The 14,739-nt window shown below is 43.6% G+C and overlaps 1 protein-coding gene across 1 annotated transcript in view; it reads right to left on the bottom strand.

Annotated features, from left to right (window-relative positions):
- crhr2 (corticotropin releasing hormone receptor 2) overlaps positions 1-14,323 on the bottom strand; it is a gene marked incomplete at both ends in the record, with an annotated part of 31,555 nt that extends 17,232 nt beyond the window's left edge. The window contains 2 exons of the mRNA XM_084481029.1: positions 13,970-14,089; positions 14,203-14,323. Of these exons, the coding sequence (XP_084337155.1) occupies positions 13,970-14,089; positions 14,203-14,323 (241 nt within the window). The remainder of the gene's footprint in view (positions 1-13,969; positions 14,090-14,202) is intronic.
- Positions 14,324-14,739: the final 416 nt, after the last annotated feature.

The raw sequence follows: 14,739 nt of genomic DNA, 5'->3' as shown, positions 1-14,739 counted from the left end.
CTCGTTCCAGATGTTATTTTGAAAAGCTTATTATTTATTTATTATAATATTTTATTTTGATGTAATATTTAGTGTTTACTAAATAATTGTTCAATGTAGTACAGAGTCTGTAGTCTGTATCTCCCCCCCCCAGTCAGACTGGGGGGGGGGAGAGATATCCCCCTGGTCAGAGGGCAACATCACGCTGCCATCCCACCCACCCCCAAATCAGACAGCGGCGACGCCCCCTCCCCCAGGTCAGAGGGCAACGCCACGTCGCCCGCTCAAGTCAGACGGCGGCGATGCCCCCTCCCCCTGGCACACCACCACCTTATCTAACAAATTTCCTGCGGGAAACCCTGATCATGCTGGGATATTTTATGGTTATAATTCCCCCTTTTAAAATAAGTACCATTGCATCCTTTGGTATGCCACATTAAGTCGCTTTGTTTTGTGGTCATCGTCTACCGGAGTAGATTGAAGATTGAAAACAACTCTCTGGGATTTGATAAAGTGACTCTCTTGAGACACCAAGCAACGGCTTTAGACCCTGTGCAACTAACCAGTTCACACTGCTGCAGCTCTCTCTGCATTGTTCTGAAACTGTTTTCTCTCATCCCAAATATTGAATGAACTGAACTGGGCGAAGATAGAGAATAGTATTCAAATCCATGAACTTGCCAACGCTTAGCCTAGACAGTTTGAGAAACAACCAACACTTTTTTTGTAGAGAATTCTTCTCATTACCTGTCTTAAACGTTTCACTATTACAGAGTCTGATGAAACAAATGAAAATCACAGCGTGAGAGAAATTGGTCCTAAGAATAATCAACACAAAAGACGGTGGCATAGCAACAACCAAAAGAATGCTCAAATCTCCTCAAGCCAACTGGTAACAAAATGGAAAAGTGACTGGTAGTACTTCGGTCACTTGCTGTGTTCTCCAATTGACTGTATGCTGCAGCGTGTGCCGGTCTGCTATAGCCTGCTGTTCTGCCGTAGTGCACAGCATGACTTAAAAGCCGGATGCAGCCAGAGCAGCAGCACAACAAGCAGGGCTATAGGCTGCCTCAGACATCTTCCCAGCCACCGACCGCCGGTCTGTCCCTCTTTTGGTGTCAACTTCATCTCAAGGGTCACTGGCTTTCACTGACCCAATCAAACCAAAGACAGATGTTCCAAACGCTCTGGCTCAGCTCTGGCTGTTCACACGCCAAGTCGATCCCTCTGCAGTCCTATAGACGGCAACGTAATGTGGGACACCCTCGAGAAGACACACTCCACTCTTCCGACTGTGATTCTGCTTCAGCACTGCAGGGATTTCCAGCAGAATGGACTGAGCAGCCAGATAAAGGCTTTTGTTTTTATTGTCACACCAAATCCAGTTGAATACGGAATGACAGTGAATCAACCAACCGTAGCGGTGTTAATAACTCTTGCATAGACGCGCTAATACTTTGTGACTTGAGTGCAAAAGTGAAAAGAAATATAGGGGTAAAGAAAATAGGTAGACAAATATATAAAACAAAAACAAACAGCTCAGTGAGAACATGAAACAATTTGTTGTCTGCTTCCTAACAAAAAAACATTGACACGGATAAGTGGTTGGGATAATTTGTTCACCTTTGAAAGAGTTTGTTGGACGGGGAGGTAAAGCAGTGATCCTTGGGGTGCAATCTCCAGTTAACCCATTGATTGGGAGCACAAGTGGACGTTCTGGGACAGGGGAGAAGGACTCTTATTAAAATCAATAAGAGCCCAGACTGGGCTAACGAGGAGCCTTTCTACCATTTCACCACGGGTTCTGCCCGTGTGACCTTCTGAGAGCTGGGACACTTGAGATTTGTTCCAGAGGAGAGATCCGTGAAGGGGTAGGTCAGAGGAATTGATCCCGTCCGAAGACCCATTTTGTCACTCCAATAAGGTGGTAAGCTATGTGGGAGCATCTAAGTTGGAATGACGATGCTACCCCTGGAGTGTCACTCTGTCACTCTTTTTGGTCACTTTGTGTCTGAACAACTCACTTATCAATTCAATTCAATTCAAAAAACTTTATTTGTCCCCAAGGGGCAATTGAAGAAACACCAGCATCACAAACAGTCCATATTTGGCCTGAACTACTGCTTCACGAGAAGTATTTCATGTTAGATCCAATGAGAGACCAACATATAAAAATAAAACCTTGACAGGCCTGTGCCACAATGGGGAAATAATCTCAACCCTTATTGTAATAAGATCTGGATGAGCTGTTGATTTGACCCTAGTTTTGAATGCAGCTGATTGGAGTGATTGCCGCCAACTGTGGATTCAATCATATTGAGCTTGTCAAACTGAGCTAGAAAGATATTGGATATTCACGCTCCATAATAAAGAAATATTTAGCGGAGGACTGCTGGGAGGGTCTTAAGATAGCTTTTTTATGGAGTGTGAATCATGGACGTTTGTATTTCATATCGTTATTTTATCATTGGTTCTCTTATGATGCTATGGTTGAGTTTAGCCTACGGATCAGTCGTGGCTGTCACTTAAACCTGCTTCCGTAAGCCAGCTATCATAATTGTATGTCAAGCTGGAATTGTTTTATTTAATTTATCTTATTTGTTTTTAGTTTTTCTTTTCTGATAATAGTATGCGTATGAGTCAATGAAACTACAACATTAGCACCCAGTTCAGTTTAGTTCATACATATATATATATATATACATACATATATGTCTAATAATTGATAATACCATTAGGAGTCAACTTGTGTCTTGTAAAAGTAAAGTTGTGTCTTGTTAATTGACATTTGAATGAATGTGCAATGACTTACAAATGCATACATATACGATGATCCAAGTTTTGCACAAATGGCATAATAAAATACATATAATTTATATATCCATAAGCATTAGTTGCGATAACAGGCTCAGCTCAACTCAACTGACTCATTCGTAAGTTTTGTAGTTTTGGATATTCAAACATTATTCAAATATTTCGGAAGCACTTAGACAGCTGGCGTCCTGTGTGAGAATACGTGAGTCATTAACCATTTTCATTAACCATTTATCTCTTTTCTTTTTTTCTCCACCGAATTAGAACATTAGTTTAGGAAACCTAACTAATATTCTTAGCTCAAAAATCATGTATTCAAGGCCTCTGCGTCTGAATGAATTGCAAAATAAAATATGCCTTGTTTTCTAAATCTGTCAAAGAGTTCATGGTTTTACTAAAGCTAGAATCTGCATTATCTCCAATTACTGACTGAGGCTGATTCCACCTTGCAGTCAACCGGCCACCCGGCAAGGAGGAATATTGATTAATTATTTAAACAATTGTTACGGTTTCACACCAGCATCGGGCGGTACATGCAAGTATATGGGTTGTGAGCTAAGATGCGTAATAAGATGTGGCTTATACAACAGAGCGGCTTATATGAGGTATTGAAACATAACAACCCTATTCTACCGCTCCTGCGGCTTAGTAAGGGTTAGCAGGGGATTATGCTAAACATCATTCCGAGGTCTGGATGATGGACTGTGAGGCAATGATCCATTAGATACATACTATACATTACGCATATCAATAATGCATTTATCATTTACTAAGTGTTTGAATAACAAATGAGTCAAAACAAGTTCACACCAGCATATTGGAGAAATGGTTTTCGTGTTGTGTGTGTGTCCGCTTGTTATTTTTTTATGTGTACTGTGCTTGCGCGTGTGCATGTATGTCTGAGCATGTGTGAGGGAATGAGAGGAAGAAGGAAAGAAAGAGAGAGGGTGGTGAGAGAGAAAGGGAGAGAGAGAGGGAGAGTGAGAGCGAGTGAGAGGGGGAGGGAGTGAGGGAGAGAGAGAGAGAGAGAGAAGTAGAGAGAGTTTGAGAGAGAGCGAGAAAGAGGGAGGGAGTGAGGGAGGGAAAGCGAGAAAGAGGGAGACAGACAGAGGGAGGGAGGGAAATGAGAGACAAAAGAGAGAAGGAGGGAGGGAGAGAGAGCGGGTGAGAGGTGAGAGAGAGAGTGACCTTAGAACATGTTATATAGCATATCAGCTGCCTGTATCAGAATGGGGATAGCAGGAACCATTCCATCAGTTGTATAAGTGCTATGTGTTTAGCGCCGAGCCTCACCACATCCATCTGAGTCAGGTGATAATAAGACAGGCCCAGGGGGAGAGTGTGTTGCCGACTTGCCGTGGTCACTGAAGTGTTGAGAACACTCAGATGATTGACTGACTAACTCGCTAACCTGCCAACTCCACTATTGAGTTAGGCCCTGAAAGTACATCTTAAGCACTGCTCCTGACTGAAGCCATAAGGCTTAATGAATTAGGGCAGATTAACGCTGTTGTACAAGATGCAAATTGGCAGCTGTATTGGGATTGTGGCGATGGGAAAACTGCATCAACAGAATGCGGGATTTACAATATTCTATAGGGAGCGTCTTACCACAACACTTGTTTACAAGGGAAATAGCCCTTCTAGTAAGACTGCATGCATAATTATGTCTGAAATGCAGCGTACCAAATGGAAAACACTGCTCACATAATGTAGAAATGATTTAATTAAATAAAAATTATATAAAAATATTATTTGATTTGCATACAGTCAGAAATAGTCAACAATGTGTTTTATAATTTCTAATTATAATAACAATAATTATCTTACCTTTAAACTATAGAATGGACCGATAACACAATCAAACAATGTGCTCTATGGTGAGTGTGCCACAGCATGTGATGTCCTACTTAAAGCACCTACACAGCCCAGGGAGGGAGAGAGAGAGAGAGAAAGAGAGAGAGAGAGAGAGAGAGAGAGAGAGAGAGAGAGAGAGAGAGAGAGAGAGAGAGGGGGGGGGAGAGGGGGAGAACCAGTAGTAAACCGTAGAAGAAGAAGCCCTGAAGTGTTCCCTTATGACTCCAAAGCGACAGAGAGAGAGAGAGAGAGAGAGAGAGATAAGAGAGAGAGAGAGAGAGAGAGAGAGAGAGAGAGAGAGAGTGGGACCAGTCGCTGCCAGCTGCAAATGGGGTCGACTCAGGGATCTCATGACAGCTGAACCCCCTTTAGGACACATGCAGGCAGATCCCAGATAACCCAGAGAGGTCCTTGCTTCAAACATACTAAACACAAAAGAGACTTGCCTGGCTTAGAGCTAGGCCATGGAGGAGATGGAGGACACCTCACACAAACAAACATACACACTAACACAGTCGCAATACAGAGCTAAATATGCTGGATACAGAGATCAACATTGCTTCCTACTGTGGAAAAGGGTAAAGCTGTACAAAAGGCTAAAGCTATTGTATCCTTTTGGACCATATATGTATTGGCACGACATTGACAGCAACACCACAGATTCCACTTCCACTGGCATTGCACAATGTGAAAGTGGTTTACAGTTTATGGAGCTGCTCGTTTATTTTCTGTGGGTTTATTATTGCATTCATATCGTATATATTGGAAATGTGTTACTTGTGACTCTCAGACTATTTTCTAGAATAGTGTGGTTGTCAGGAAGCAATGCTGTAGCATAACCAGTTATACGAAACAACAGCGCTTTCAGGTACTTTATGCAGTTGCAGCACTTCAGGACGCACTGCTGAAACATTAAGCACCTTATTAATCAAGAGACCGAGATTTCATTAATTGAATTTGTGTACATAGGAGCTCCATAATACACATAAGGAGCATGTGCAAGCAGTTTAAAACTACATCTGTCAGAAAGAAATCACGTAATTAGGGCAGACCCAGTAAAATGTAAACCGGTTTGGGCCTGAACTCTTAATGGGTGGGAGATGGAGAAAACCAGTGGTGTTGTCAAACTTGGTACTGCAAACCCTGCAGAATATTCTGCCTTCGTCAACAAGGACATTGTATTTGTGGTGCTTGTGGGTGGGTGGGGGGGTTATTTTCTTGATGCTGATGCAGACCCACTTACACTTGCACTTTTGCAGTTGGTTGTGGTTGGTGCGAGGTAAGGTGGCACTGGTGAAGAGAGGAAGGGGGGAGAGAGAGAGGTGCTGCCAGTGACTAATGCTTTCTCCCACCACCAACTCTCCTGGCCACAAGGTTAAGGATGAGAAGATGAATCACTTGACTGCAGCCTTCTCCTTGTTTGTCATCGTAGACTGGTGTTAGTCACTGGCTGCCTGGTCAAACTGAGTTTACTACAGACTACTCTACATATTCGAGCGTTTTTAAAAATGTGCTTATGAAGTATGTCTTACAAAAGAATACAAAACCTTATATCTTTTTATCATTTGTATAACTATCAAATTGATGGTTAAACACCATAAATGTTTTTTTTCCAATATGTGTGGCTTGAGACCTTGAATATGCAATCCTTCATCGGAGAAAGTCGTTTATGCACAGCGGTGCAAACACAATGAAACTATAAAGTAGCTGGGACTTAATAAAGTGAATCCTCCTTGGCCGTGACAACAAAGCAACAAAGGATGACAAATGTATTGATCCACTCCTGCTTATGAGGGCCTGGTGGGCAGAGTCCTACCGGAGAACGGAATAAGGTCAGGTCTAGTGATGCATCGTCGGTCGATATAGACCCTGACACATGATCACGGGATAAACGTAAACCTTCCTACATCGGAGGATGAGAAGATGGAAATGCGGTCGATCAGGGAATTTCGAAGATGTCTGTCATGTTATTTATGTGTGTGCACGGGGGTTGTGTTCTTCTTCCCCCGTGTCTTTGCCGGTACAGGGTATGTTCCTTTATTTGCTCCACAGGCACTGGGACTTAGACAGGTGCGGGGCGTGGCTAGCTGGGCCACGGGGACTGGCGGGGACTTCTCGTCGGCGCCAGATTATTCCGTCTTATTCGGTACCTTGGCTCACGAGTATAGCTCGTACTTTTGATAGTCTTCCTTTTGGATACTCAGATCGTATTTTGTGGATACTTACATTTGTGTTCTCTTTTCACCGGTAGCCTTTTCCTTACCATCGGATGACTACCGGACCTCAGTGTTTCCCGTGCCTCCGCCTGCTACGCCCGCTCCTGTCTTCGCCTGCCTCGCTGGATGTCTTTATGTTTTTTTTATTAATTAAACCTTGGATTATCTTTACCGCCTCTGTCTCTGCATTCGGGGTCCAAACTAACACTACCGCGTTTCTAACAATGTCATTGCTATTTCAGCGCTATTACTGGTTGAAGCCCGGTCGGTTTATTCAGACTACACCATTGAAAAACTGTCTCTGGAAGACTAGTCAAAGCCATCTAGCATCGCCTGACAAGGTTTTTTTATTTGTGATAAAAATGACAAACTTTTATTATGATAGAATATACTTCATAATATACTCCCAATTACTTCCAGGTCAGATTTGAAGGGGCTACTGCTCACTATAGTACTCTGTCATCCAGTGCCCTATCTGTGGAACAGATAGGGCAGCCTGCCACCTGTAATCAGGGAAGCGGACTGCTTCAAATTTTAATTCCACTCAAATCCTATTTTTTTACTCATTTGTCTCCTAGGAGATTCCCTCAGCTCTCATTACAGCTAAATCAAACTGTTAGTTTACTTGTGAGTTAAGGGAGGTTCTTCTTGCTCTTTGGGGGTGAGGGTTATGGGGTGTCATAAATATATATCCTGCAAAGCTCTATGAGACTGTGACTCGGATTATCGGCTATACAACTTGACCAAATCGGCCTGAGCCACACATTGGCCTATTACAGAGTTATCGACAGGCACAGGACACCCACAGGCTGTGTTTATAGTGGCAGGAAATTTGAACCGTGAAGAAAGGGCTACCGAGATTCAACAGATCAGCAGATTCCTATGCAAGGTGATAACATGCTAGACCATGTTTACACCCTTCCTTCCATCCAAGAATGGCCTGAATCCAATGACCTCCCCCAACCTCAATCCTGCTGCTAACCGCTCAAAGGCAGGGACTAAAGCAGGAAAAGCCTGTGATGTGGTTCTTCTAACATTGGTCCGACCAATCATACTTTGCCCAACGTCATTGTTCTATCTACAGAGTGGATATAATCAGACAAATATTAATGCAAAGAGGCCATAAAGGGTCAAAGTGGAGTCCAACTACAGGGGCTCCAACACCAAAACATGTGGACCGGATTAAAAACATCACGGAAACCAACAGTGGAAGTGTCTGCATCTCTCGCAGATTAACCAAACCCTTCTATGTACGCTGTCTCCTCTATGTATGCTGTCTATTCTATGTACGCTGTCTCCTCTATGTACGCTGTCTCTTCTTTGTACACTGTTTCTTCTATGGATGCTGTTTCTTCTATGTACGCTGTCTGTTCTATGTACCCTGTCTCTTCTATGTACTCTGTCTCTTCTATGTACGCTTTCAGGATAACTCCCCTAGTTTGGATATGCAAAAGACCAAAGGACATCCATGTTAGGTTAATGCCCCTGCCAGTGCCCTTGACCAAGGCATTGGACAAGGGAAGCAGACATGGTCCCAGGCACTGTACTGTGGCTGCCCACTGATTCTACTGCTGCTAGTGATGAGTAAACGGACTAGAACTCGTGCCCACATGACATATCTACCCAGATCTACGGCATCTACCGTAGATCTTCTTCTTCTTATTTCTTCAAACAAAAATAGATTCGGGGCTATTTCAATTTGATCCGGGGCTTTAGCCCCGAATAAAACAGCCGAGTGACGCCACTGGCCGTAACACAGAGGGGTGTAAAACCTTCAAAAGGAATAATCCACATAAAACACCTGGCCCTCAGGGCATCCCCGGCAGATCACTCAAGGTGTTGGCAGACACACACACAAGGTGTGTGTGTCCCTGAACACCAAACCCTTCTGTTTAATTGACTTCCATGCTTATAGCAGCAAGTCAAAACCCACCTCACTTCCTCACTGCATGACACCCTGGACCCACGTCAACTGTTCAATCACCATCTCATACAAACTAAGCCTCACTACTGGATGCTTGTTCAGCCCCCTAAATGTTCACGTCATGCAGGCCCTCTACCCTAAGAGGAGTAGGAGCAAAGCCCAGAGCACTGGGATCACAGCCATGCAGGGCCTCTACCCTAAGAGGTTTAGGAGCAAGGCCCAGGGTATCCTCAGGATACCCTGGCAACTCCACAAGAAACTCCAGCCACAAACTGTTCACTCCTGGAAAACAGTACTGAATAATCCGAATCACCAGCTTCAGCAAAAACTTTTTCCCACAAAGCACAAGACTCCTGTACTCTTAAACTCCTTCGCACATCCCCTCCCCCCCCCACCACCACCACCCCACAATTACACACACACCAACAGATATACATATATACACACACACACACACACACACACACACACACACACACACACACACACACACACACATATTCTGACGCACACATCACACATCTTACCACCACTGATCTGTACACTCCTAACAATACATCACTGTCCACTCCTTACACTAAAACCATTTGTTCTTGTTGTGGATCTGACAATTTAAGAAGTTGAATTACCAACATTTTTCCCCTAAAGGTAGTATCTGATCTCCAACTAAGCCAGATGTTCATACTTTTCTGCCAGTAGCCTCAGAAGGTAGGCAACCAAGTGTGCTAGTCAATGGACAAAAACAAATGTACATATTTCTTTTAGTATAACTATGAATGAATTGATTAATGTTATTATTCAATCAAACAAGCCGCATATTTTGCGAGCCACATATTTATGAAAAGGCCAAAAGGAGATGAAAAGGAAAGAGAGGAGGATTTATAAACAGCCCAATGGCCCAAAACTCAGGGGGGTTTAAATACTAAATGCACCTTTATCCGGAATCCAAGACATTTTGCAAATCCTGAAGAATGTAGCTGTCTCTAAAAATGCCCATGCATAAAAAATGAAGTCAGAGTATGCTTGTGAATACAGGAGTCCACCGTGAGCCTAGGCACTTGACTGGAAAGGACTATTTTTACAGACTATGAAAAGCGTGGTTCTGCGGCGTATGAGTGTGTATGAGTTTGTATGACTGTGTGTGCGTGCAAGTGCGCGCACGCGCGTGTGTGTGTGTGTGTGTGTTTGTGTGTGTGTAGGTCAGGGAGAATCGAGGTGTAAGCCTGGTAAGGGATCCATCTAAGGCCACAAATTACAGCCAGGCTCCGGCCAGCCAATGAAAGGTCATGTTTGAGCTCCATGGATTAGCAAAGGTTTTCCACAGCATTGGTAACATCGATGATAGCAATACAGTGATGAGAATAAAAACGATGGAATGAGGAGAGCCTCCCACTTTCATGCCCTTAACAATGATTTTCTAAATTATGAGTTAACTATTAACTATCATAATCAAAATCAGCCAGTATAAAGTATAAGTAGTATAAAACGCAGTATAAGTATAAAACGCAGTATGAACAGACCTTGAATCAGGTAATTCCCCTGAAAATAGAACAAAAATAATAACTAATAAACAACCAACAAGAGCGCACTATTTGCGATTAATCTTGGTGATTCATTTCGCTCCAGTCATAGGGAGGATTAGTATGTGTTGCATCATTCTTTCAGTGCCATTTCTATCTCAATTTGAAATCAATTCATTGGTCTCAGTAGTTTGAATAACATGAGATGATTACGATTATTCAGAAAGCCGGCGATGAATAGTTGAATGAATAAAAAAATACCTCCAATGAAAACGTAACAAATGAGTAATTTTTTGTGTCAACAATAGTTCTATTCTCAACAAGCCAATATTTAAACTGAAGTGCATCTTAAGTGCCGTGTTTCCCGCATGAAGAACAAGTGGCTGTGCACCGATTCATTCATGTGATTTAAAATGAACTGACAAGTTATGTTCCCGACATGAAGTGAGGGAGAAGGTCTGCTCCCCGCGCCACAGATCGGTACCTGCTGCACAACACAAGTTCTGCTCTGGCGTACGGCTGAGACTTTATTAACACAGATAAGAGAACCAATAACACCCCACTGTAGGGGGAAGAGATCTTGTCTTTGTACTGTAGCCATGGGCAGCATTGTGTGAACTAATAACATGTCTTCACAGTGGGCCTATACATGAAGGAGCCATTTATATGAAAACAAACATGATCGACTAACTTCTCCAAATAACCCATTTTTTCTTGGGAGTCTTCTTGTCTGGCTGAGAACAGAACATGTGACACATGTGAGGGTACACAGTGTATTCAGCAACTCTTAATGCCACGAATATATGCTTTATTATCGACTACAAAACAGGATGAACACTTGCGAAAAAAGGACGCTGCTTGTTTTAAAAATGCATTAACCTCTTAAGCCTCTCGCATGACATCAATATTGCATCATGTTGATATATGTTGAATGACATGGAAAGGCATTTCACTATATTCCCACTGTGAATACCTCAGATTTCATTTTTTTGACATTGACCTTTTCCCTCTTTTCCTTTTTTTCATCATGACCTCCCATAAAGTTTCCTTCCAAGCGTTTATAAATAAGATCTATCGAAAAGCACAGCCAGGTCAAACATGATGTGTGTGGTCGTCTCAGTGCCAACAACTGGGTCAGAGAATTGAGGCGTGTCCATCTCTCTCTCTCTCTCTCTCCTCGGGGCGTCCTAATAAGCTTCTCTGTAGCACCGCTGGTTGCACTCTGCTCGGGAAACACCCAGGACAGCATCTCCAACGGAAACCGGTCGGTCTATTATTACGTTCTGTACGGCGGATACGAGGGCAAGGTGGATAGAAAGAAACCACACCAAAAATCAAACTGGACGTGGTGGGTTAGGATCGACTTGATGAGCACACGCCCTCTTTTCGACACTTTCCTTTTTTCTACGAGGCTGGCACTGCTTCGACAGACGTGTTTAATTAAGATGTGAACTCGTGCTCTCTGAAATCCTATTCCTGCCATCGCTATTAACACGCTCCCACATTGTGTGATTCATCGCGTGTGTATCCTCCGAATTAATCTCAGGATCTTGAATCGCCTGTTAATAACAGGATGACACCGTCATCCTATCACAAGGGCCCGAGTGTGGAGATGTGGTATCTGTGGGATCTATTTTGAATTTCATGCAATCAGACCTCTGACTGAGACAAGCGTCATTCCTCATTCTTTTACCCTAACAGAACTGGAATACCAAATGTAAAACAGATATCACTCAGAATCTCAAGGGCCCATAATTCACACACATGCAGCTGAAGGGAGGCGTCTCAGTAGGTGTACTTGTTCTGAGCTTGGCAGTGTAGCCCGCAACCAGATGTGGTCTGTTGAAGTATTGAGGAGCCCTTGAGAGAAAGGGCTCAGTTGTCATGTCCTTAATGTTTAGTTCTGTGCTTTGAGATAAAAAATGAACCCATTCAGTTTGAGAGGCGGTGGTGGTAGTGGAGGTGGTTTTGTGGTGGCGGTGGCGTCGTAGGTGGAGGGGGAGGTAGTGGTCGAGCTGTCGGTGGGGGGTGGTCGAGATGGAGCAGGTAGTGGTTAAGATGTCGGTGGTGGTGGTGGTGGTGGTTGAGAAGTTGGTGGAGATACTGGTGCTGGTGTCAGTGGTGGTGGTGGTGTTTGTGGCAGAGATGGTGGTGTTGGTGGTGTCAGTGGTGGTGGTGCTGTTGGCGGAGGTGGTGGTGTCAGTGGTGGTGGTGCTGTTGGCGGAGATGGTGGTGTTGTTGGCAAAGGGGGCTAACACATTAGCAGAAAACAGGAACATAATTATCTTACCATCCTCTGCTTATTATTATTTAAAATGTTCCCCTGCAGCTTTTTAACAGTGAGCTGGAGATTATAATGCAATTAGCCCCATCTGTGAGGTCCCCCAGAGGCCTTGGTGAAGAGGAACTGAGGCTGTTTAGACATGCAGCAGCAACCCACTGCAGCTCCTGTGGGACCCACACATACCATCAGCCACTCCCACTCAGGGGAGTCGGGCAGGTCAAAGTGAGAATGGACACATGACATTGGTTGAAGAAAAACAATACATCAATAAAATGTAATAAACTGTGATTTCTCAAGAAGTTCTATCGTTTATAGTTCTATCGTTGGAGCTGATTCAGAGAAATAAACGTGAAGAATGAACAATGCCGATCTACCCGCTGCCAATCCTATATCCTTTCAGAAATGTACCTATGGTGATGCTGCTGCTGATGGCTATGCTTGGCTGCAGTACAATCAACACATAGGATCTACTGCCGCCATGAGACATTCTCCTGATCATCCCCTTCTTCCATGCTCTGTGTGCACAACGCATCCAACCATCCATCTCAGATTTCCATTAAATTGCCATCCATTTGAAAAAGCCTATGAGTATAGAGACGCATGGGTTCACTGTAGACAGTAACAGCAGAGGAGCTTTCATGTGCTTTTCTGCCTTTCTTTTTGTTGTATCAGTCACCTGGGGATACTTATTGCTAACAATAGACGTACACCTCCGTGCTGTCAGAGTTTGGCCCTTCAAGCGGCCAGTGACTTGTCTGTCACAGAATGTGTTGTGTACATGTGCTGTGGCAAATGACTGACACTTTGCTCCCTGAATTGATGGATGGAGTTGCGTGGAACCCGCTATTTAGAGTCTGGAGTCCGGCTGGAGGAGCAAAGGGGACTGAGGGATTACTTTAACCTCCTTTCTTTAATGTGACATGAATGAAGACACATCTTTGATGAGGGGATTCAGATTAGTATTCCAACACCACAACCATGGCCATTATGGGGGTGATTATGCAGAGAAAAATATCAGCTCATACATGACTAAGAACTAAGACTTCACAAATCCTTATCCTGTGAGATTTGCTTTAATACTAGAATCCTAATTTCTCCGCGTTATCTAGCATTCCAGGGTAGAATATCTGAATGCATTTCTGCTCCATCAATACATATTTCCTTGCATATTCATTAAGTTCCAGACAGTGATAGGGCAGTGGCTAGCCTACTTATAAAAGCATAATAAATGCAGGTCCAACCTGCATAAATAGGTTACATCTGCAGTAAACCTAACATAAATAGGCTACATTGGCAGTCAATGTAACATAATTGTTTAGCCCATTTAAAGCGCAGTTTTCATGAAATAGTTCTTCTAGTTATCAAGAAGGCATACTTGTTGTGTTGTACTTCACCCCGTTGATGTACTCGGGGCAAGGTCTCTCTACCATCCGCCCGGTGCTGCTCCGCGGCCAGCAGGTCCCAATCTCATCCGTTGTGGCATTACAATATGAACCTTCAGACAGCAAACAAAATAAAAGAAAACGACGCTTAGACCGCAGGAGGCACATACGAATATCTAATACAATGAACCTCGACATACACAATTTAACAATGACCACAGCTTACCATCAATATTCAACAATGAAAATGAAATGTTTTCGTAAAAAGTGTCCTGGAAAGCGTCCATTAAACTACAGTTAAGGTCGCCGAACTCCCCCAAGATGATTTGATAAATCGTAGCATCCATCGCGATAACGACTGTCCCAAATGTGTCGTTGAAAGTGATGTGTAAGTCCGGGAGAGGAGGATGTTCACAGCGGCCAGTAGTGCTGTTAAGGGGACTCCTGAGCTATGTGTCTGACGGCGGCAGAGCGAGCGCGCCTGTTTCGAACCACTTTGACAAGACCTCAGCCAATGAGCGCCGCGGAGCCACTAACGCCATGAATACATACCGTTTAGGCGCCGAGCCCTAATCTGTTCACAATCAATTTAAATGCTCACTTGACTGTGTGCCCGTTATTTCAGTTATTTCACAAAGGTAAAATGTTTAAGTCACATGTTAGGATATTTTTGACACACAAAGACGCTCACACACACACACACACACACACACACACACACACACACACACGCACACACGCACGCACGCACACACGAACGCAC

This window comes from Micromesistius poutassou, assembly GCF_964030765.1.
Source record: "Micromesistius poutassou genome assembly, chromosome: 16".
In the NCBI taxonomy this organism is placed as follows: domain Eukaryota; kingdom Metazoa; phylum Chordata; class Actinopteri; order Gadiformes; family Gadidae; genus Micromesistius; species Micromesistius poutassou.
This window is presented reverse-complemented; position numbering and strand designations above follow the sequence as displayed.